The 25,391-nt window shown below is 44.0% G+C and overlaps 1 protein-coding gene across 3 annotated transcripts in view; it reads left to right on the top strand.

Moving 5' to 3' along the window:
- The window catches only part of LOC122934485 (sulfotransferase 6B1-like), a 247,225-nt gene extending 223,203 nt beyond the window's left edge, over positions 1–24,022 (top strand). Inside the window, exons 6-7 of one of the 3 annotated variants that reach the window (XR_006388668.1) lie at positions 1,293–1,492; positions 20,451–20,585. Coding sequence is in view for 1 of the 3 variants with exons in the window: in XM_044289970.1 (XP_044145905.1) it covers positions 20,451–20,607; positions 23,227–23,357 (288 nt within the window). In the remaining 2 variants the exon portion in view is untranslated. Of the gene's footprint in view, positions 1–1,292; positions 1,493–4,241; positions 4,451–20,450; positions 20,608–23,226 lie in introns of those variants that run through there. The other 2 variants (XR_006388667.1, XM_044289970.1) reach the window with 2 other exon arrangements.
- Positions 24,023–25,391: the final 1,369 nt, after the last annotated feature.

Here is a 25,391-nt window from a genome sequence, read left to right as displayed (position 1 = left end):
TGCGATCAGAAAAGATGGTTGCCAACAATTTTTGCGACGTTAAGGAAGAACTGCTGATCACTGTAAGTAATTTGACATTAAAGCAGTGTATTTGATTACATTTCACATTTCATGTCTGTAGGATGTATGTATGGACAGCAGAGAAATATCTCTCACATGCACATTGCACATTCATTTTGCTACCGCACACTATATACCACACAGACACACACACAGTCTATAGATTATAGTTTGTGTCCTGTTGGTCAGGACTCAGGAGAAGCTTTATTGGTCAGACCGCCAGTATTTGCTGGTTCATTTAGCGTTACCCAGGGTGCATCACGGGGAGGCGAACCAGCTTTTCACACCATTCCGTACCTTCACTACTCAGGTACATCTCTGCTCAGCTGGACAATATCAGATTGCTCAGACCCCACACACATACAATCTGATATTCTAACCATAACAGTAAATCTAATATTTCCCCTTCAAAGACTTAAAGGGTTTCTACCACTTGGATTTGACATAATTAGGTGTCAGACACTAGCGCTCCGCTAGTGTCTGCTCTGCCAAACTATCCTGCTATAATAGATTTTGGGGCAGCCGTTTACCTAAAAAAAGAACTTTTATTAATATGCTAATGACCCTCTAGGTGCTATGGGGGCGTCATTAGCACCTAGAGGATCGGTCTACCTTCTCAAGATGCCGCCGCTCAGCGCCTCCCTCCAGCCCGCCCATCTGCTTCGGAATGCATCAAACGGACGACTTCACGCGCATGCGCCGTGCGCGGCTGTATTCGGCGCATGCGCAATGAATGTCCGACCGCTTCCCTGCTCAGACATCTCCACTGCGCCTGCGCCGATGACGTCATCGTGGAGATGTCTGAGCAGGGAAGCGGTCGGACATTCACTGCGCATGCGCCGAATACAGCCGCGCACGGCGCATGCGCGTGAAGTCGTCCGTTTGATGCATTCCGAAGCAGATGGGCGGGCTGGAGGGAGGTGCTGAGCGGCGGCATCTTCAGAAGGTAGACCGATCCTCTAGGTGCTAATGACGCCCCCATAGCACCTAGAGGGTCATAAGCATATTAATAAAAGTTCTTTTTTTAGGTAAACGGCTGCCCCAAAATCTATTATAGCAGGATAGTTTGGCAGAGCAGACACTAGCGGAGCGCTAGTGTCTGACACCTAATTATGTCAAATCCAAGTGGTAGAAACCCTTTAAATACTTATTGCTGTTTTGTTGAGGACATTATTTTCAATACTGGTATTTAAAAAAAATTGGGATTATATGCTTGCATCTTTATCTTGCAGCGCATGTTGGGCCGGGGATATCATCTGACACGGGCCCATGCCGAAAAACAGAGGATCGTGCGTGAACTAGGCGACGAGCTGTTGCGGAAGTTCAAAGTTAAGCACCACAGAATGGCCATAATAAAAAATAATAAAAAATAATGGTCCAATTTAAAGCGGAGGTATCCAGAGCGGAGAGATCCAAGACCGAATATGCCCAGGTACAATGCGTACATTACTTTTGTATCTCTCGCCAACACTCTGTAATGTATATATACAGTAAGTAATCATTTGTAAAGGGATGAAGTACTTATTTACATCATACATCTCTACCTTGCCATTATACACACAGCGAGGTAGAGATTTATAATGTAACCGGCTGATTTCGTACATCCCCCACTTAATTTACATGGGATTATATATATATATATATATATATATATATATATATATATATTGAACTGTTACACCTTCCTGCGGGGTTGTTTTGGGCAGAAACAGGAACAATCGACACCTTTGTAGCTTGTGCGTCACACTGTTGCTAATTTATTTTGCAAGTTGCTCAAAACAACAAACAAAAACCAAAGTAACAATAGCCGTCTGGCTCCTGCCTATCTCACTCGGCAGCCCTAGCTAAACTCATAACACAAAACACAAAGAGCATTTTCAAGGGGAAAACTTACAGTTCAGTAGTTAGGTGGAGAAGCTAACCGCTCTCAGAGCTCCTAGGCTTGCAGCTTCTCAAACAGACTGCCCAGACTCCCAGCGAGAGAGCTCCTGGGTCAGGGCTTCTGACTTAATTAGTACATCTGTGTTAGCAGTCCCCCAGGCAGGTAAGACCCGGACTGGCTCCGGGTGGTCAGGGAACCCACCCAACTCTTCCCTGAACGACTCCAGGACCCTAAACTGGCTTTCTTTTCCCCAGGAAGCTTCTGGATACAAAGAAAACCAAACCTTCCTGGAGCCTTTTAACACATGAAGTGCCAGAAACTTGGTGCAATGTATACACCATCCAGCACTTTCTCTGCAAAACATTGTGACACCCTGTCACTATATATATATATATATATATATATATATATATATATATATATACACACACACACCCCATTAACTTTACCTTATTAACCAATAAGAAACATGGACACATAATGTAAATGGATAAATTAGGCCATGGCAAACGTTATTAACCCCTTTCTGACCAGGCCGGTTCTTTAAAGATGGCGCCCGCTCCTGCCCTCTGCAGGTGCCATAGCCGCGGGTGGCCGTCTGCTTCTTTTAGCAGAAACCCACGGCTCATGTCCGCAACCCGCAGTAATGCAGATCGCGGACATTTAACCCCTCAGATGCCGTGGACCCTGGCATCTGAGCGTGCTGAAAACCAAAAGCTTTCACTTTCGTTTGTGCTCCGGCTCCCCGCATGGCAATCGGAGGAGCCAGGGCGTGTGTGCAGCAGCCCCTGTCTTACCCTAAGTTCACACCTGAGCGTTTTACAGCGCGTTCAAACGCGCTGTAAAACGCTCAACACGTGAAAACCAATGCTTCCCTATGGCCCTGGTTCACACTTGAGTGTTTTACAGCGCGTTTGAACGCGCTGTAAAACGCCCGACGCATAAACAAGTTCTTGTGCTTTTTTTGGGGCGTTTGTCGCGCGTTTTGGCCATAGACTCATTGGACAACACTGCAGTCAATCACACAAACGCGCGTCAAACGCGCGTTTACTATTGCAAAAAACGTGCATAAAAACACAAGACAAATACGCACGTAAAACGCGCCTCTCAGAAACGCTCAGGTGTGAACCCAGGGTTAGTGAATTACAGGAGCCTGCTGCATAGTATTTCCTATGGAGCCTTTGCCTGTAATAGGACTCCATAGGAAAGTACTAAAATCATCATAGATTCCAATGCAAGTGCATTGGAGTCTATGATAATAGCAATCAGATGATTGATTGTTATAGTTCCCTATGGGAACTATAAAAAAGTTTTTTTTTAAGAAAGTAAAAAAAGGAATAAATCTTCAAATAACATCCCTTTTCCCAAAATAAAAATATAAGAACCAAAAAAACCAAAAATACACATCATGGGTGTCGCGATGTGCGAAAACGCCCATAGTATAAAAATATATTGGTTGCTTTATTTTCTACAAAAAATTTAATAAAAAGTGATTAAAAAGTCATACACACCCCAGAAAAGTATCAATGAAAAGTTCAGGTTGCCCCGCAAAGAATTAGCCCCCATACAGCTCCATACACTTCGTGACAATAAAGTTATAGGTGTCAAAATATAGCGACAGAAAAATAAAACTGATTTTTTTTCCCACTTTTTTATTTTTTTATCACTATCAAAACTCAAGAAAAACAATAGATATAAGGTATCACCGGATTCGTACTGACCTGTAGAATAAAGTAACTGGTCCGTTTTATCGTACCTCAAACGTCATAAATAAAAAGCCCTTAAAACTGTGGTGGAATTGCATTTTTTTTTTTTATTTCACCCCATTTGGATTTTTTCCCCTCTTCCCACTACATCATATGCAATATAAAATAGTGGCGTTGGAAAGTACAACTTGTCCCACAGAAATAAAGCCCTCATATGGCTATGTGAACAGACAAAAAAGCTATGGCTCTGGGAAGGCAGGGAGTGCAAAACGAAAACGCAAGAAAATATATATATAACCCTCCGGGGGTGAAAGGGTTAAAGAATAGTTAAACAAATGAATAAAATCCATAAGACATATTAAACACTGAATAGACCAGCCGCAAGCTTTGAAAAAAAAATACCATGAAAACATCTAGTCCGCTCGCCACCTATCGGCAAGCGACTTTACCCCTCAGCAATATTATCCATAATATGTACATAAACATTAAAAGGGGCAACGATCGAGGGACAACATAAAAAATAATCCACACAATGCACTAATTTGCATCTGAATTGCAAGCAATTTTAATATTTTTTTATTTTTATCTAACAGTAATTAAGAAAATAAAGGACAAAATAAAAAATCTGCAGCAGGAGCACCAACAATCAAGCAAGGAGCTCTGGGAGCAGAGCTGGGAATGAAGAAGCTGCAGCGCAAGATGCGGGCGCAGCGCATTACATTTCTGTACAAGGTGCAAAAGTTGGAGGAGCAGAACCGCACTGGGATGCAGGAGATGCTAGACCTGCTGAACCAACTTAAAAATTGCCATAAAGGCATGTTAATTTTGTTAAATTGTTCATAAATAGTTTTTTCGTTTATAACGTGTGCTTTTGTTTTTTTAAATATTGTTATGTTTTGGTGTAATTTTAAATGATAAGGTTACAGTAAGGCCCCTTTAGTCCAGGGCAAACTCATCAGGATCAGAACAGAGAGCAGCAGCAGCAGGTAAAGGTAACGGTTGAGTATAAGGCCTACACATAACTCCACAAAACTCAGCAGGAACAGACGGCAGCTGGTTCTTAGAAGGAATGTGTTCCTAGGAATGGTCCACTACCAGAACGGGCCAGCACCTAAAATAAACGTAAACACCTCAGGCAGCAGAAGATAAATGGTAACGCTGTAGTATAAGGCCAACACATAACAGCAGGTAAATGGAGGTACATTAGGCGGAGGTACATTAGGCGGTCACAGGATAAAAATTTAACTGTCGGCCAGTACAGGCCCCAAAAATTAGGCAATAGGCATTCACCTGACAGCAAAGAACTTTGCATTCTGTGGCTGGAGGTACATTAGGCGTTCACAGTATAATTATGTAACTGTCAGCCAGTACAGGCACCAAAAATGAGCCAATAGGCATTCACCTGCCAGCAAAGAACTTTGGATTCTGTGGCTGGAGGTACATTAGGCGGTCACAGGATAAAAATGTAACTGTCGGCCAATGCAGGCCCCAAATATTAGGCAATAGGCATTACCTGACAGCAAAGAACTTTGCATTCTGTGGCTGGAGGTACATTAGGCGTTCACAGTATAATTATGTAACTGTAGGCCAGTACAGGCCCCAAAAATTAGCCAATAGGCATTCACCTGACAGCAAAGTACTTTGGATTCTGTGGCTGGAGGTACATTAGGCGGTCACAGGATAATTATGTAACTGTCGGCCAGTACAGGCCCCAAAAATTAGGCATTCAACGGACATAAAAGGCCTTTTATGCCGCTGTATTTACCTATGACAAGGACCATGATTTGTTCTGGGTGGTGGCGGATATTTGTGGGCTGTCATGAGGAAATTCAATTAAACGTGGTCGACTCGTCACAGGTGTTGAGTTCCTTCGAGATCCATGCCTCATTCATTCAGTCGTGAGGTAGGTGAGTGCGCTTATCAGTCACGATCCCCCCTGTTGCGCTGAACATCCTTTTGGACAGGACACTGGACGAGGGGCAAGCCAACAGTTCCATGGCAAATTGTGCCAGCTCTGGCCACAGGTCAAGCCTGCACACCCAGTAGTCCAGGGGTTCATCACTTCTCAGAGCGTCCACAACGGCCACTAACCCGATGTAGTTGGACACCTGTCAGTCTAGGCATTCCCTGAGGCTGGATCCGGAGGACAGCTATCGATGGGTTGGCTCCAAGAATGATCTCATATCTGAAGTGACCAACACATCTTCAAACCGCCCTCTTCTTCCATGCGCAGTTTGATTGGTACCCACAACTGTTTCTCTGTGAGTGGAAATTCCTCTGCCAGTGCCCGCAAAAGCAGTATGCAGCATTTCTCAAAGCACGGCCTGGAAGTGCTGCATTCTGACAGCCCTCTGTGATGGTGGTAACATTTCCGCCATTTTGTGTTTGTAGCGGTGGTCTAAGTATGTTGCCACCCAGTACTGGTCCTTGCCCTTTATGCTTTTTATACGGGGGTACCTCTTCAAACACTGGAGCATGAAGGCTCACATTTTCACTAAACTGGAACCGGTGGAGTGGCCTGGCTCCTGCTGATCATCCAGGATAATGTCGTCCTCGTTCTCCTCCCCCCAGCCACGGACAACACCAAGGTTCCCAGAAAAGTTTAAAGCATGCTCTTCTTGCTCCTCCTCCACCCCGCCACCATCCTCCTCTGACTCCTCTTCAGACTCTTGTTGTTGACTTGTCTCAGATGGAGTAGCCCCCCCCTAGGAATTCATCCAGCATTACGACTTCCTCATCTTCCTGCTCCTCGACGGTTTGATCAATGACACAACGCAATGCACGCTCCAGAAAGAAGGCGTAAGGTATGATGTCACTGATGGCGCCCTGGTTGTGACTGACCAGTTTGGTGATCTCATCAAATGGCCGCAGACGTCTGCATGCATCGCGCATGAACAGCCACTGCCGCAGTGAAAAAAAAAACAATCTCCCCAGAACCTGTCCTGTTGCAGAGTTCGTACAGGTAGTCGTTAACTGCACGTTTCTGCTGGAGCAGCCTATTAAGCATATACAAGATAAAGTTCCATCGCGTCGGGCAGTCACAAATCAGACGTCTGACGGGCAGGTTGTGTCACCGCTGAATGTCAGCAAGGCGAGCCATGGCCGTGTAAAATCTTCTGAAATGCATGCCATGCCCTGTTTCAGCACGCTCAGCATATTGACACCATTGTCACACACCACTTTACCAACTGTCAAATTGAGCAGGGTTAGCCACTGATCGGCCTGTGACCGCAAATCTGAAAGGAGTGCAGGGCTGGTGTGACTCTTGGCTTCCAGGCACAACAGCCGCAGCACAGCATGACAATGTCTCACCTGGCACGTCGAATAGGTTGTGGGGAGCTGGGGGATGCAGCAGAAGAGACAGTAGCAGCAGAAAAGGAGGAGCCAGCCGAGGAGGAGAGGGAGGAGTAGAAGAAGAGTCAGGCCTCCATGCAATCCGTGGCGGTAACACCAAATCTACACGGGTGCCATGGGTTGCATGCTTGACGGCCGTCAGAATGTTCACCCAGTGGGCAATAAAAGTTATGTACCTTCCCTGCCCGTGTTTGTCTGTGGTCAAATGTATCTTGGCAAAACACAGGTTTCCCATAATAAAGTCATATAAAATTATAACTAACAGAAAAAAAAGAAAACCAGACATATATTAGGTATCGCTGCGTCTGTAACGACGCTCTATAAAAATATGACATGATCTACCCCCTCAGATGAATGCCATAAAAAACTAAATAAAAACAGTGCCAAAACAGCCATTTTTTTGACAACTTGCCTCACAAAAAGTCTAATGCAATCTAAAAGTCTAAAGCAATCTAAAAATCGTATGTACTCCAAAATGGTACCAATCATACTGTCACCACATCCTGGAAAAAAAAAAAGCTCCTACATAAGACAATCGCCCACAAAATTAAAAAAAATATGTCTTTCAGAAAATGTATACACAAAAAGATATCTTCTTTTCATAAATGTTTTCACTGTGTAAAACATACTGTAAAGGGATTGTCTGATCTCAGACAATGGGTGCATATGGGTTATCTTATAGATGTGGGTCCCACCTATATCAGTAATGGATGACTCCGGTCTGGCCACCACCAAGCAGTCTCCCCATAGAAGTAAATGGGAGCGAACTGCGCAAGACAGGCCACCGCTCCCATTCACTTCACTATTTGTGGCGGCCCCATAGAAAATTAATGAAGGGCGGCTGCGTATGCACAGTGTGCCCTCCACCACTTTCGCACTCTGTTCTCAATACAGGTGCGGGTCCCAGCGGTGTGACTCATACCTATAAGACAATGGCCCCCATATCCTAGTGATATGCCCCCATTGTCTGAGATGACACAACCCCTTTAACAGAAATAAAAAAATAGACATATTAGGTATCGCTACATCTGTAACTACCTGCTCTATAAAAATATGACATGATCTATCCCATTGCCCCAAAAAACAGAATTTTTTTTGTCCCCTTGCCCCCAAAAAGTGTAATATTGAATGATCAAAAATTCATATGCACCAAAAAAATGCAGCAATAAATAAAAGTTCACTGTGACAGAGGTTACCGTGTTGCTCGCTTTAGTAGCTCTTGGGCGTACTGACTGCGGTGGATGCCATGTAGGCTGATTACCTGATGAACGAACAAAACGCCCTTTCATCGGATAATGCAATTCAATCGTTTGTGCGCACATAAAAATGATCATTTACTGAAAGTAGATTGTGCTGTGTAATCATGATTTGCTGCCGGCAAACAAGTAGTCAGTATGGGAAAGAACAATGACAGTAGTAATCACTGCACCCCATACAATGGAGATCACTGGATGTAAATACAGCGTTCTCCTCCATTAAATAGCAGGCAATTGTCAGGAAGGAACGCTTTCTTCCCAACAATCTCCTGCTCTGTCGTCCTGTGTAAAGGGACCTTAACATTTCAGGTTATCAACTACAATGAGCTGCTTAACGAGAAACAATCTGATATAGAGCAGTGCACAATACCGTTCTATTTTGCACACTGTATTGTGTGCTACACTGAGCCTGAAAAATGAACAAGTAATATTTATTTTTCGTAGCTGTAGGGTGGGCCCTAGATACCCTAGTCCGACACTGCATGCATATCATTATGCGTAAGGTAATGTATGGATTGGGCTGCTGCACTGAGTTTACTCCATAAGTGGCGGCTGCTGGCTGTATAATACAGCAGCCACCCGGTTGTAATGAATGGGATCGGCTATGACTCAGAAATCGTTAATTTCTAACGATAATTTGTTTTCCCTTAGTCCTAACAGCAGCACAGATGGGGTTAACTGCCCCTGTGGACTGGAAGGACCGGCGGAATTTTTAATGAGCCCAAGAACCAATAAACAATCTTCAGCTCCCTGAAAGGGAGGAGATCGTCCCCCAGCCCACCGTGTTTTTAACAAGCATAATGTACTTAGGGTGGGATATTTGTGCGCTGCTGTTAGGACTAAGGGAAAACAAATTATCGTTAGAAATTAACGATTCCCTTACGTCCTACCAGCAGCACAGACGGGGAGATAGCAAGAAGAATCCCCTAGGGAGGGTCCTCATGCCTGGCAGAACTAAGAACTGTCTGCCCAAAGGCCGAAAACTCTGCCATCCTAGCATCTATCCTATAATGGGAGAGGAAGGTTGACTCAGAACTCCAGGAAGCCGCCTTACAGATCAACTCTAAGGGGAGAAGTCTTCTCTCCGCAACAGAGGTGGAGACAGCCCTAGTAGAATGGGCTCTCACAAACTCCGGAGGATCTAGGGATTGGAAGACGAGGGCCTCCCTGATGGCTTCCTTAATCCAGCGACTAATGGTAGCTTTAGACGCTTTACGGCCTTTAGACTTACCGGCAAACAGGATGAGGAGATTCTCGTCTATCCTGAACTCTCTGAATCTATCCACATAGACCTGGAGGCATCTAGAAATGTCTCTAGCTGGAGTATCCAAGGAGGAGGCTGAAAACAAAACTGGTAAAGAGATTACCTGGTTGATATTTTGGAAGGTTGGGACCTTCGGCCTGAAGTAGGGTAAAAACTTCAGGAGTACTCTGTCCTGCTGAAAAATGATATAAGGGTGAATTGCGGAAAAAGCCTGCAATTCAGAGATTCTTTTGGCTGAAGTTACAGCCAGAAGAAAAACCATCTTTAAAGTCAAAAATCTAAATCCCACCTCCTCCAATGGCTCGAAGGGGGGAGATGCTAGCCCCCTGAGCACTACTGAAAGATCCCACTGGGGAATAGGTTTCAGTATAGTAGGCTTTAGTCTTTCAGCTCCCTTAAGGAAGCGTTTGATGAGTGGGTCCCGAGAATGTGGCCTGTTAAGACAGGCCGAGATGGCACAAATCTGTACCTTACAGGTAGCTGGAGAAAGACCTTTATCTAATCCATCTTGAAGAAATTGTAATATCGCAGAAAGGGGCGGATCTGCAGACGCCACCTGTTTGGAATCACACCATGACATGAAGCTTCTCATGATCCTGGAGTAGGCCTTCTTCGTAGACTCTGCTCGGGAATGCGACAAAGTTCTCAGGACCGACTCGGAAAGCCGTTCTATGTTGGGAAGGGACTGATCAACCTCCAGGCTGTCAGGTTGAACCTGTGCAGATCTGGGCAGAGGTGAGTGTCCCACGACACCAGGGTCTGCTCCGGGGGAAGTCTCCAGTATTGTCCCCGACTCATCTGAATGAGCTGGGTAAACCAGGATCTCTTGGGCCAGAACGGTATGATGGCTATTACCGAGGCCTGATCCTGACGGACTTTCGTCAATACCCTTGGTATCATGGAAAACGGAGGGAAGATGTAAGCCAGCCTGAACCTCCACGGTATCGACAGAGCATCTATCGCCAGGGGGTTGTCTTCCCTGTAAAGGGAACAGGACCTCAGAACCTTGGCGTTGAACCTGGTTGCCATGAGATCCACCTCTGGCATACCCTATCTGTGAACTAACTGCCTGAAGATCTCCGGGTGCAGAGACCACTCCATGGTCGGTAATCCTCGACTTAGGCGGTCCGCTATCATATTGAGGGAGCCTCGAATATGAGTGGCAGATAGATGGGAAAGGTTCGACTCTGCCCACCGAAGAATTACCCCGATCTCTGAAAGAAGGGGCAATGATCTTGTGCCTCCCTGCTTGTTTATATAGAGAACCGCAGTCATATTGTCTGACTGGACTTTCACAGCTTTGCCCCGGATCTGAGGGGTGAAGTGAAGGAGGGCTAGCCGGATAGCTCGCATCTCGCGAAGATTGGAGGAGAGACGCCGCTCCAGGGGAGACCAAGATCCCTGTACTGGGGATCCGTCTAGGTGAGCGCCCCAGCCTACAAGGGACGTGTCCGTAGTCAATATGAGCCAAGCTGGTTGGGTCATAGACTTCCCTGCTGGTAGCCGAAACCACCATCTGAGGGAATTCCGGGTGCAGGGAGCACAGGGAATCTAGCCCCGCAGGGCTGCCGTTCCATAAGCGTAAGACCTCCGACTGAAGAGGACGGAGGTGCCATAGTGCCCAAGGGACTGCGTCCGCAGCCGCTGACATGAGCTCCAGCATCTTCATAAGAGTCCGGATGGAGACTCGACGAGGGACATAAAGGACCTTTGCCAGGTCCTGAACCCACACTCTCCTTTCTAGAGTCAACCGGAGGGACATCTCCACAGAGTCGACCACGAATCCTAGATAATGGATTGAAGTCGATGGGCTCATATTCGACTTCTGCCAGTTGATGATCCAGCCCAGGCGGAGGAGAAAGGAGATTGCGATCTGAAGATGGTGGGTAAGGATCGGAACTGAAGAGGCTATGAAAAGCCAATCGTTCAGATAGGGAATAATAGTCAGTCCTTGAAGTCTCAAAGCTGCCACCACCAACACCACCACCTTGGTGAAGATAAGGGGGGCAGAAGAGATTCCGAAGGGAACCCCTAAAATCCGGACCGCGATCCTGAGGAACTTCCGGGAAGTGGAATGGATTGGGATCTGAAGGTACGCATCCTTGAGGTCCAGAGTAGCCATGACGTCCCCAGAGTTGAGGATATGGCTGACTGACCTTATGGTTTCCATACGAAACCTGGTTTTCCTTATAAATCGATTGAGGAATCTCAAGTCGATAATCATCCGGAGATCTCCCGTCTTCTTGGGAACCAGGAACACTGGAGAATAAATCCCTAGGCCTCTCTACCCTGCCGGCACCTCCTCCAGGGCTCCCTTGAAGATATAGTCCTGAATATAAGACTCTAGGATCTTTTGTTTGGCAGACCCAAAGTTTCGCGTGGCGATGAATCTCTCTGGGGGGGGAGATGAGATCTACCCGGTAACCGGCAGAAATTATATCCTGAACCCAGGGGTCTGCAATCTGCTGGGCCCAAAAGTCTTTGAAGTGGGAGAGACGGCCCCCCACGGGAATTTGGGGGAGCGGTACGGGAAAGTCTAGAGGAGATACTGCGGGGGTAGCAGGGCTTATCCAAGGCCCATAGTCAGGAGGGTTTCGCCTCCCTGGTGGGTTTGCGGGAGCGTCTCGAGAATCTACGAGACGGCCCCCCCCCCCAATCTCTGCGCTTAGCCTGCTGCCCTGAACGGTCTCCGCCTTTTTTATCCTGTCTGGGGCGTCCCCGAAAGGGCTGCTGGGGGAGACTCTTCCCTTTCTTGTCGGAGAGTCCCTCCATGATTTTGTCCAATTCGGACCCGAACAGCCTATCCGGCTCGAAGGGGAGCCCACATAGATTAAATTTGGATGCGTTGTCCGCGATCCACGGCTTCAGCCATAGTGGTCTGCGGGCAGCCGGAACTAGAGCCATTGTTTTGGCGGCCAGTTTCAACTGCATCTGGGTGGAATCACACAAGAAATCCACGGCCAGATTGACTGACTTAAACGCTGTCAAGCTATCGTCTCTAGAAACGCTCTGGTCCACGTCTGTCTGGATCTGATTAAGTTTGGAGCGTAAGAAGGAGGCTACTTCAGTGGATGTCGATGCGGAGGCAGCAGCCGCCGCGTAACCCCTTCTAAGGGTGCACTCTGCCCTCCGGTCTAGAGGGTCCTGCAGGCTAGACCCATCGTCTGCAGGGACCAGAGTGCGCCTGGACAACTTGGCTATTGCCATGTCCACCTTGGGAACGGAACCCCACGATTCCACCAAGGTTCTAGCCATTGGGTACATAAGCTTGAATTTCCTGGTGAGAACTGGACCTTTTTCAGGCTTTCTCCACTCTGTACGCATCACAGAGAGAAGGGTCTCATCCGCTCTAAAGACACGCTGTGTCCGTCCGGCGGGATCGGAGGACTCCCCCATGTCAACATCCTGGTCCCCCGACCTGATGGACTTCAGCAACTTCTGCGTTTTCTCTGGCAGAAAAAAACAAGAAGTTGATTCTTCTTCCTCAGAAGAAGACCCCACCGAACAGGGGGTAGGTCTCTCGACCGGTGCAGCCACTTCCCTGGGAGTCTGAGAGGATCCTGGTAGCCTCTCATTAAGCAGGCGCACTACTCCTTTAATGGAATCATCCACGTAAGTTTTCGTCCACTGGAACATCTCTTGTATTGTGGGTTCCGTGGATGCCTGTGTGCGACAACTTTCACACCTTGAGTAAGGGCAGTTGTCGTCCAAAGGTGTGTTACAATCGTAACAGGCCAAATGCTTCCTTTTGGCGGTGGACTTCCGCTGATCAGAATCTCTGGGGGAAGCCATAACTGTAAAGAAAGAGAAAAAAACTGGTCATAACACCTACAAACACCAGGTGGAGGTGAAACGAGACCATATGGGCGCCCACCAGCACTGAAGCAAAATAGAGCTGTGAAGAAAAATACCCAAGCCAATCAATATATCTAGATAATATATCAAAGCACAGGGAACTCTGGAGCTAGCTTGTGAAAGCGATGCAACCAGGGCACTGAAAGACAGGCTCTGGGCGTTTAAAAAAAGGCGGGGCCTCGATCGTACCGAGCCCAGAGAAGTAAAAGAGCCTAAACGAGGCTCAGCTTGAACCTATATGTCTCCCCAAGCTATCCTGACAATTCAGGATGTTATAAGGAGAAAACAACCGAGCGGTGGGGAGAAAACCCCACCGCATCGGAGAAAAAAAAGAAAAACGGAAGTGACGTAGCGCAGCTGGAGCGCGTCACTTCCGGAAGATGGCGGCCCACGGCGCCGCACACATGCGGCAGGGAGAGAGCGGGACACCGCAGAGACGCCAAATCCAGGCGAGATAGAAGAGGGGAGGGGAGCCACTTCCCCCCCCCCCCCCGACGGTACCCTGTACAAAAAATAGCCACGATTACGCCTAGAATAAAGGCAAAAGCAACAAAAAGGGGCGATTTCCTTAGGTTTAAGAAAAACATAGCCCCTGCACTCTTCAGCTCCCGAAGGGGGAGCGACACGCCAGTCCACCTGTCCAAAGGACAAAAAAAAACCACGGTGGGCTGGGGGACGATCTCCTCCCTTTCAGGGAGCTGGAGATCGTTTATTGGTTCTTGGGCTCATTAAAAATTCCGCCGGTCCTACCAGTCCACAGGGGCAGTTAGCCCCATCTGTGCTGCTGGTAGGACATAAGGGAACCTATTATTTAACCAATCAGATGCTGGGGTCAATAGCGATCATAGCATCTGTGTGGTTAGGCAGAGGAAGAGGGCTCCCTCTGCCTTCCAATCTGAGCCCCCGCAATGAAAGCCAATTGGTTGGTCAATGGGACAAGCGATCATAAGATTGCATGTTCTAAGGTGTAAAAAATTATACAAAAAATTGAATTCATCCCTTTCTCAATATTACATATAAAAATAAACTAATAAATAAAAAAAATTGAACTATTAAAATATTTAAAAAATTTGAAAGCACAGTGAACACTGTAATGGAAAACAAAATATTTGATTCACCATTTTTGGTCACCTTGTCCCCCCAAAAACCAATGAACAAAAAGTCACAAATACCTCAAAAATGGTACCATGAAAAACTAGATGGATTTGTAAAAAAAAGTTATGGCTGTCAGAAAATGGCAATGCAAAGAAAATGTTAATTTTTATCAAAGTTTTTTTTTTTTAAGTAGTGAAAAAAAAAAAAAAACGATACAAATTTGGTGTTGTCGTAATTTTATTGACCCGCAGAATAAGGACGTCATTTTTAGTAGTGTTGAGCAAAACAAACCATTTGAAGCGGAATGCAATGGACGAAAATGCAAGTTCATCCATAATACCGAGCAACCAGCCAGTTCACAGATAGCCATCCCCTGTATGTCACAGTCCTATATAACCCTCATCCTGCGTCTCTGCCATTGTCCTGTGAGCTGAGCATAGGGAGGGACGTGGCAAGCGCTCATGTCTTAGGGACAGTGTTGCTAAAAATTATTAATAGCAGAATATTGACGAGGAAGAGTGCAGGGAGGGTGCAGAGAGACTGCAGGGAGACTTATTCTGCATAAGTTTTATTTAGTTATTCCTGCATTTACTTATTCCTACATCAGCTGTAAATGTAATTCAATACCAATAAGATGGAAGCCTTTATTATTTCGGGGCCAGCGTGCCAATCAATACCATACAGTCTGCACCCCTTAGGGCGAGTCAGGGACAGGACTCATCTCAGGTTAATTTGCATATGTATCAAATCGTTTTTTGGGGACTGGGTATTGCGGTTGTGCTAGTGGCCATCTAGCAACCCTTGTCCTTAGCTCTATACACAAAATCCCGGTGGCAGGTTCACTTTAATGATAACCATCCTCATCTTTTGCTGGCTTTACTTCTTCCATATTATCCTTCAAAGTCTCCATGTCCTAGAAAAGTCAGCAAGATGCATAGAGAGGAGGAGCTGGATGTTCCTGATGACATATCCTCATCAATATCAGATGATGTGGGAAAGGAGGAAAAGCAGATGGCAGAAGAAGGGCTCCCACCTGTAGGGCAGGAGAGTGCTGGGATTGGAGAAGTGGGTATGCCAGAGCTGATTAATATTCAAGCTTGAAAAAAATAAATCAGTTTTATTTTTTAATCGCCATATTCTGACCGCTATAACTCTTTGTAGTTATGTATATGGAGCTGTATGAGGGCTCATTTTTGTGAGGCGATCCGTACTTTATTGATACTATTCTGCGGTGTGTAAAAATTTTTCATCACTCTATATTACATTTATTTGTGGGAAATTAAGCAACCAAAAATGGCAAATCGACCATTTTGACATTTTCTTCTTTTTCGCCATTTACTGTATGGGGAAGATATTTAATATTTATATTTTTTTATTGTATATGAATGTTTTCGCACGTTGTGATACCCATGATGTATATTTTTTATATATTTTTTTATTTTGGGGAAAGGAGGGTGATTTGAATTTTTATATATTTTTTATTTTTTATTTTTTAAAACATTGTACACTTTTTTTATCATTCCCATAGGGCAGGGATGGGCAAACTGCGGTTCTCCAGCTGTTGTAAAACTACAACTCCCAGTATGCCCAGCCTGCCTACAGCTATTAGCCTACAGCAGGGCATGAAGGGATTTGTAGTTTTACAACAGCTGGAGAGCCGCAGTTTGCCCTTCCCTGCCATAGGGAACTATAACAAGCAATTATTAGATTGCTATACTTATAGACTCCAATGCATTAGCTATGGAGTCTATGAGAAATGTACTAGTTTCCTATGAAGCAGCCTCCTGTCATTCTCAATGACTAGGGCTGCTACATACACGCTCTGGGTCCAGCATAGTTTTCATTGGTATCATTTTGGTGTAAATTGTGCTCTTTGATTGCATGTTATTGCATTTTTCTGTGGAGACTAAGAAAAAAATTAGCATTTATAATACACTGCCTGTCCCAAAAAAAAGTAGTCACCAAAACGGTCACACCCGCCTTTAGTATTGATTACAGCACCTATTCGCTGTGGCATTGTTTCGATAAGCTTCTGCAATGTCACAAGATTTATTTCCATCCAGTGTTGCATTAATTTTTTACCAAGATCTTGAATTGATGATGGTAGAGTCTGACTGCTGCACAACGCCTTCTCCAGCACATCCCAAAGATTCTCAATGGGGTTAGGGTCTGGAATCTGTGGTGGCCAAACCATCTGTGAAAACTATGTCTCATGCTCCATGAACCACTCTTTCACAATTTGAGCCCGATAAATCCTGGCATTGTCAACTTGGAATATGCCCGTGCCATCATGGAAGAAAAAAATCCATTGATGGGATAACCTGGTCATTCAGTATGTTCAGGTAGTCAGCTGACCTCATACTTGGAGCACATACTGTTGCTGAACCTAGACCTGACCAACTGCAGCAACCCCAGATCATAGCACTGCCCCCACAGGCTTGTACAGTAGGCACTAGGAATGATGGGTACATCACTTCATCTGCCTCTCTTCTTACCCTGATGCACCCATCACTCTGGAACAGGGTAAATATTGACTCATCAGACCACATGACCTTCTTCCATTGCTCCAGAGTCCAATCTTTATGCTTCCTAGCAAATTGAAGCCTTTTTTTCTGGTTTGCCTCACTGATTAGTGGTTTTCTTATGGCTACACAGCTGTTTAGTCCCAACCCCTTGAGATCCCTTTGCATTGTGCGTGTGAAAATGCTCTTACTTTCACTATTAAACATAGCCCTGAGTTTTAATGATGTTTTTCTTCGATTTGATTTCATTAAACATTTAACTGATTGCCGATCACAATCATTCAGGATTTTTTTACGCCACATTTCTTCTTCGAATACGATGGGTTCCACACTATCCTTCCAGTTTTTAATAATGCGTTGGACAGTTCTCAACCCAATTTTAGTAGTTTCTGCAATCTCTTTAGATGTTTTCTTTGCTTGATGCATGCCAATGATTTGACCCTTCTCAAACAGACTAACATATTTTCCAGGACCATGAGATGTATCTTTCGACATGGTTGTTTAAGAAATGAGAAGCAACTCTTTGCACCAGTTGGGGTTAAATAACTTATGGGGGAGTTAAATAACATGTGGGGGAGATTATATTTTTGCAATTTTTTCATTAAAAAACATATTTTCAGGGGGGAAAAGTGTATTTTTTTATTAAAAAAAATATATTTTTTTACCACTTGTCTGACTACAACAGGCTTGGGGCCTATACCAGGTCTCAGCCAGCCTTTACACACATCAGCACTCTGCGATTCCATTGGCGAGGTGCCGAGGCAAGACAGAGAGAGTCTGCTCCCTCTGTCACCACTTACATGCGGCGGGCACCATTGTCCATGACATATAAGGCGTTAAACAGCCCGGATTAGCACTCCTGTCGGTCCGGTCTGTTAGAGCAAGAGCACGGCTCTCATGTGAGAGTCGAGCCCCTGCTCTCCGCTGCACAGGGGACCCTTACAACGCTTAGACTAGGCAGCCATTAAAAGGCGGTGGCCCAGCCTAAGACCCCTTAGTGACTGCCGTAAAAAGGCGTATTGGTGGTGACTAATGGTACTTTCACACTAGGGTTTTTGTTTTCCAGTGTTGAGTTCTGTCACAGGAGCTCAATACCGGAAAAAACTGATCAGTTTTATCCTTATGCATTCTGAATGGAGTGCATTCTGTTTAGTATGCATCAGGATGCATCAGTTCCGTCCCTCTTATGTTTTTTTGACAGAGAAAATACCACAACATGCTGCAATTTTATCTCCGTCCAAAAATGCTGATCACTTGCCGGAATGCCGGATCCGGCATTAATTTATATTGAAGTGTATTAGTGCCGGATCCAGCATTAAGTATTCCAGCAACCAAACGGATCTGGCTTTCCTGTCTGCGCATGCGCAGACCTTTAAAAATGCAAAAAAATATTTTATACCGGATTTGTTTTTCCGGATGACACCGGATAGACAGATCCGGTATTCAATGCATTTGTCAGACGGATCCGCATCCGGATCCAACTGACAAATGCCATTAATTTGCGTTCGTATTGATGGATCCGGCGGGCTGTTCCGGCTACGGAACTGCCTGACGGAATCCTCTGCAGCAAGTGTGAAAGTACCCTAAGGCATTAAAAGACCCAGCACTATACTTGGTAAGCTGCAAGAAGGCTGTGCTCTCATAGGAGTGTTTGTGCCTTCTCAAAGAGCTGAATGGCAGGAGGTTCTGGCAGTCACCAATCAGATACGGATGATCTACCCAGAGGAAGTATATGCTCTTTTATGGCTTTGTGAAGTGAAAATGAATTTTTTTTATGGCTCTTAGAATTTGACTTTAAGTGGTTAAAATGTACCTCCAGTTATAAAGTTATGATATTTTCAGAAATTAATAGTATTGTAATATATCTTATTAAAGTATAATTCCAAAAAGAACAATTCCAGAAAGAGCATTCACATCCTATGCATTGATCTGTTGCTTCTTATTATCAATTCTCTAATCACTTATAGATCACTTTTCAGCACAACTCATAAACTCTGTACAAGGCCAATTATATTGGTTTTGATCAAAATGCATAGCTTACTCACTATCTCAAGGTTGCTTCTTTTGAGTGGGTCCTACTCTAATTTGGTGCACCCTGACATGGCGATCATCGCTGCTGCAACACACCGCATGCAGCAATTTTCTTAATTCATGTACGTGAATATGCAAAGCACTTTGCATTTAATAACTGGAAAACACTGTTACACAGTTAATCACTTTAATAAAGCATGGGTGAATAAAGGATCCCACTGTTTTTTCACCTACTGGAAGTGCTGCAGTATATTCATTTATTTTTTATTGATTATCACTTTGGTAAAGTTCAATACCGCTGGCACCCATCGCTATACAGCTGCGTTACTAGGTGTGCTGCCCTGTAAGTGCATAGAATCATGTGCAAATCAAAGCGGGAATAAAATAGTAGAAAAAAAGTGTAGCTGCTGTATTCAGTGCTTACTATAAAAAGACTAATAAATAACTAAACTAACTTAATAAATAAATAAATAACTTTTCACAGGAGCCTGGAGTCTGCCTCCACTATGGAAATCTTATACTTGCCTGCTCCCTGCAGCAATGTTCCTGTGCATTGGCTCCTGTGTGTCTATCTTCCGGTCCATGTCTTGTTTACTTTCTCCGGGATGGGCATACAAGAGACACATCACAGCTAGTTATTGGCTGGCTCGGAGCAGATGGTCATGTCTGGGCGGGAGAGGAAGTAAAGAAGTAAACAGGATGATTTAAACAATCAGTATATCGGAAGATGGACACACAGGCGTTGCCATGCAGGACCAGAGCAGCAGGTAGGTATGATTCTTTCCATTGCAGGGACAGGCTACAAGCACCTGTGAAAAGTTGCTTATTCTCAGACAACACCTTTAATGTTGTCTCCCTGTTCTGTCTAGTAGTTCTGAGATAACTTCAGGCATGCCCAGTAGTAAACATTCTCCACTGGTCTTTAGAGGATGAACATACTACTTACTGAGCATGTGTAGCACAGTTTCAGGCACTGTAGCTGAGGGTCCTGGAGCATCATGTAAATACCAAGTATAAGGGACAGGAGAGAACACATGAGAGGTAAGAGCTAGAACACTAGAAAACCTTACACTGTGTTTGATAAATAAGGGCATTAGATTGATAGAACATAAAATATACTTATTAACATTTAAAAACTTTTCTTAACCTGAATGAAAGTTAATAAATATAAATGAATTACACAATATTAAAAAAAGATTTTTTTTTTTATGTGTTGTTGAGTTGGTACATTTCTACAGACTCAGACTCCAACCACTAGCTTTAACTCAGACTCCACAACTCTGACTCCATAGCCCTAGTTAAATGTTATAGCAGCATTAAATACAGATATACAGACAATATATGCCATAAAGTATTTTTTATTGCCAGTATCTTTTGCTAAAATGACATGCAATATAAAGCAATACATGTTCTTTTTTTATTAAGGACTATCCAACAGCACTGAAAAAAATATCTGAATTCTTTAGACTTTCATTGACTGAGGAACAAATTAATTTGGTAGCAAGCCGTACTTCTTTTAACTCTATGAAAGACAAATCTGAAAATACTCATGGAAAGCTAGGTGACTCCTTCTTCAGAAAGGGTAAGTAAGAAACACAAAATGTGAAAAAAAGATTAAAAAATAATTTAATTATATGAAAAGCTAAAAGATCTTGAAATTTCAAAGATATTTAATATAGTACCCATGAAAGTCTAGTGGAACCCTCATATGGACATGAATGCATCCAACAGTAAATGAAAATGCAGCCAGTGATTGGCTACAGCAGTTATGCGAAAGGGGGACAGAATGTTATCACTAGTGACGAGTGAAGTGAGCTATGGATCCTAGATCTGAAGTTGTTTCTCTCAAAACCTTAGATTAATGCTGTACGGAGATCCATCTCTGTACATCATTAAAATATACAGCGTCAGATGAGACGAAGTTACACTGAACAAAAATATAAACGCAGCACTTTCGGTTTTGCTCCCTTTTTGCATGAGCTGAACTCAAAGATCTGAAAAAATTTTTACATACACAAAAGTACATTCACAAATCTGTCTAAATCTCTGTTAGTGAGCCCTTCTCCTTTGCCAAGATAATCCATCCCACCTCACAGGTGTGGTATATCAAGGTGCTGATTAGACAGCATGAATATTGCACAGGTGTGCCTTAGACTGCCAACAATAAAAGGACACTCTGAAGTGTGCAGTTTGATCACACAGCACAATGCCACAGATGTTACAACGTTTGATGGAGCGTGCAATTGGCATGCTGACTGCAGGAATGTCTACCAGAGCTGTTGCCGTGCAATGAATGTTCATTTCTCTACCATAAGCCGTCTCCAAAGGTGTTTCAGAGAATTTGGCAGTATATCCAACCACAGACCACGTTTAACCACACCACCCCAGGACCTCCACATCCAGCATGTTCATATCCATGATTGTCTGAGACCAGCCACCTGGACAGCTTCAGCAACGATTGGTTTGCATAACCAAAGAATTTCTGCACAAACTGTCAGAAACCATCTCAGGAAAGCTCATCTGCATGCTCGTTGTCCTCATCGGGGTCTGGACCTGACTGCAGTTCGTCATCGTAACCGACTTGAGTGGGAAAATGCTCACATTCGATTGCATCTGGCACTTTGGAGAGGCATTCTGTTCATGGATGAGTCCTGGTTTTCACTGTTCAGCTCAGATGGCAGACAGCATTTGTGGCATTGTGTGGGTGAGCTGTTTGCTGACGTCAACGTTGTGGATCGAGTGGCCCATGGTGGCGGTGGGGTTATGGAATGGGCAGGCATATGTTATGGACCACGAACACAGGTGCATTTTATTAATGGCATTTTGAATGCACAGAGATACCGTGACGAGATCCTGAGGCCCATTGTTGTGCCATTCATCCACGACCATCACCTCATGTTGCAGCATGATAATGCACGGCCCCATATTGCAAGGATCTGTACACAATTCCTGGAAGCTGAAAACATCCCAGTTCTTGCATGGCCAGCATACTCACCGGACATGTCACCCATTGAGCATGTTTGGGATGCTCTGGATCAGCGTATACGACAGCATGTTACAGTTCCTGCCAATATTCTGCAACTTCGCACACCTAATGAAAAGGAGTGGACCAACATTTCACAGGCCACAACCAACAACCTGATGAACTCTATGCGACGGAGATGTGTTGCACTGTGTGAGGCAAATGGTGGCCACATCAGATACTGACTGGTTTTTTTAATGACCCCCCCCCCAGTAAGACCAAACTGTGAACATTTCAGAGCTTTTATTGTGGCCAGTCTAAGGCACACTTGTGCAATATTCATGCTGTCTACTCAGCACCTTGATATGCCACACCTGTGAGGTGGGATGGATTATCTCGGCAAAGGAGAAGTGCTCACTAACACAGATTTAGACAGATTTGTGAACATTATTTGAGAGTAATGGGTCTTTTGTGTATGTAGAAAATGTTTCAGATCTTTGAGTTCAGCTCATGCAAAATGGGAGCAAAACCAAAAGTGTTGCGTTTATATTTTTGTTCAGTGTAGTTATTTGTGAAGTCTTGCAAGTCTTTGTTCAATATCTTTGGTATTTGATTTTTAAAGTGGAAAACCACTTCCAGTTGGAACAGAAGTCGAGTTTATATCCATGCTTTTAGGTGGTTTTCCGCTTTAAAAATCAAATAACAAAGTTATTCAATGAAGTTTCACGAGACTTCATGAATAATTAACTTCGCCTCATCGGAGGCCGTACATTTTAATGCTTTACAGAGACGGATCTCCATACAGCATTAATCTGTCAATCAAGTTTTGAGTGAAGCAACTTCAGATCTACTCCATTCCAGCACAAAGGGTGGAAGTTTTAAAAGTTGAGTCATGAACACATCACTCTGCTTATATAACTGAAGAAGGATTAAAGACAAGTGCAGATTTATATTTGAGGCCAATTAAGAATATGTTATTATTTTATTCACTTTAAAAAGTTATCCACCAATATATGACTTCAGAAATTGTTGTACAGTTGTTGGATAATCTGGGGGCCTCTGAGAATCGTCAAGCTGCTCACACTTGATCTGGATACTAGTCATAATACAAGTTGCCTTTTTTATGACTGTTATTTTTTTACTCTTGCTATAATGTATACTATTGTGTATATAAATTAACTAGTAGTTTTGCTTGTTGTCATGCAAGATGACACTGTTCACCTTTCTTTTTCTAAATAGGAGATATTGGAGACTGGAAGAATTATTTTACTGAAAATCAGAGCAAAGAGGTGGATGCAATGTTTGATAAATATCTTGCAGATACTAAATTGGGAAAGATGCTAAACTATGACAAGTACTGCAAGTTCTAGAAATTTCAGAAGATAGAAGTAGCCCTGATCTAAAGTTGTATTTGATCATTACTCAGAGTGAGACAATCAAATAAATGTTTGTCTTAGCTATGATTACCTTGTTTAATTGTTTTACAATTTATAACTGAGCTGAAATTAAAGAAGCACTCTTTTAGACACCCATATATTGTGTACTCTTTCATTATGGGCACATGGGTCATGTGATCTACAGTCTGATCACCAGCAAAATGTTTGTTCCCCTGTTTAGACAGGTCAGTCTCTCCTGTGTGGCTTACTTTCTGTGAACTACAAGATTACATTATCATCTATAAAATTCCCCCCTGGCAGCTCTCAGGCACCTCCTCTCCTCACCTGACCCCTTGATCATCTGTACATTCTCTCATCAGACCCACTTCAGTCATGAGGCGAGATGAGTATCTCACATCAGGTGGCGGCCGGCCTGTCTCTGAGGGGAGCAGCAGTTTACAGCAGCAGTTGACAGCTTATGGCTCCTGTCGCCGCCGTTCAGCCTCATTGGCCTCCGGACACCAGGCCTGGAGTCTAATGGGCAGTAGAAAGTGTATTTGTTTCTCCAGTGACAGAATTTAGAAGATCTGAGAGTCTGGCTGCACGTTAGGTCATCTGACAGCCTCTATGTTTCCACTTGTTGCAGTGTTGTTGGTAATGACGACACCTCTTGTCTCAGGTGTAGTTGTGGTAATTACTGCTCCTCTATTTAGTCTGGACTCACACTTCATACCATGCGGTTGATATTCTCTGCCTGGAGTTGGAAGAGCTGATGTGTGGTCCTCATCTAGCTTCCTGCTCATCCATTTTCTATTGATGATAAGTGTACTTTTCTTGGTATTTTGTTGCTCCCATTTGCTTACTGTTCACTAGGCCTCAGGGAGACACTGGTTTGTTCATCTGGTAAGAAACCAGTAGTCTCAGACCCTGTCACTAACGCTAGAGATTTTCAGGGTTACTAAGGCCTAGGTTTCCGCTGTATGAATATTCCCACCTTCAGGGTCTATTCATACTGACAGGAGTCAGGGCTAGTGTAACGAGTAACAGGGAGGGGATAACACCAAATTACACACAGAAGGAATAGACCGGATTCTAGGCCTTAAAGCTAAGGAATAGGGATGGTGACCTCTAGACCTCTCCCTGACTCCTGTATGAGTAGACCCTGAAGGTGTAAATACTCATACACCGTAACCTAGGCCCTGAAGACTCTGGATGGCTCTAGGAATGATGGCAGGGAATGAGACTACTGGTTCCATCCCAGAGGCCTAGACAACAACACACACAAGAAAACAACAAAATGCAAGACAAAATGTACTTAGCTTAAAGGGAATGGAGGAGCAGGAGATACAAATGAACAAAACAACATCTCAACCCTACTCCAGCAAGAAATATCAACCGCATGGTAAGCAGTGTGAGTCAGTACTAAATAGGGCCTCAGTAATGACGCCAAGCTGCACCTGACAAGGGGTGTGGTCATTACCAAACACAACACTGAAAGGAAAAAAAAAGAGATTCTGTCAGATACCCTCACGTGCCTCCAGTCTCTCCGATCTTTTCACCTCTGTCATGGGAGGGACCATGACAGTACCCCCCCCCCCTTCTAAAGGTGACAGTAGTAAGAGGGTATATGTTTCGTCAAACTGAAAAGTGACAGGTACCATGCCCCCTTTTATACAGATACCCCCACCCCTTTTATATTGCTTGATATTACATTTATATTGCTTGATATTAAGTTTATATTGCTTGATATTAAATTGATATTAAATTTATAGTGCTTGATATTACATTTATAGTGCTTGCTATTAAAATTTATATTGCTTGATATTACATTTATAGTGTTTGACATTCAATTTATAGTGCTTGCTATTAAAATGTATATAGCTTGATATTAAATGTATAGTGTTTGATATTCAATTTATAGTGCTTGATATTAAATTTATAGTGCTTGATATTATTTTAATATAACAATAGCAATAAAAATCAAAGGATGACAAATTTTATTTGTTTTAAAAAGCTTTATTCATTTTC

Source organism: Bufo gargarizans, chromosome 4 (assembly GCF_014858855.1).
Source record: "Bufo gargarizans isolate SCDJY-AF-19 chromosome 4, ASM1485885v1, whole genome shotgun sequence".
NCBI lineage: Eukaryota > Metazoa > Chordata > Amphibia > Anura > Bufonidae > Bufo > Bufo gargarizans.
The sequence above is the reverse complement of the archived record's forward strand: the minus strand, read 5'-3'. Positions and strand labels throughout refer to the sequence as shown.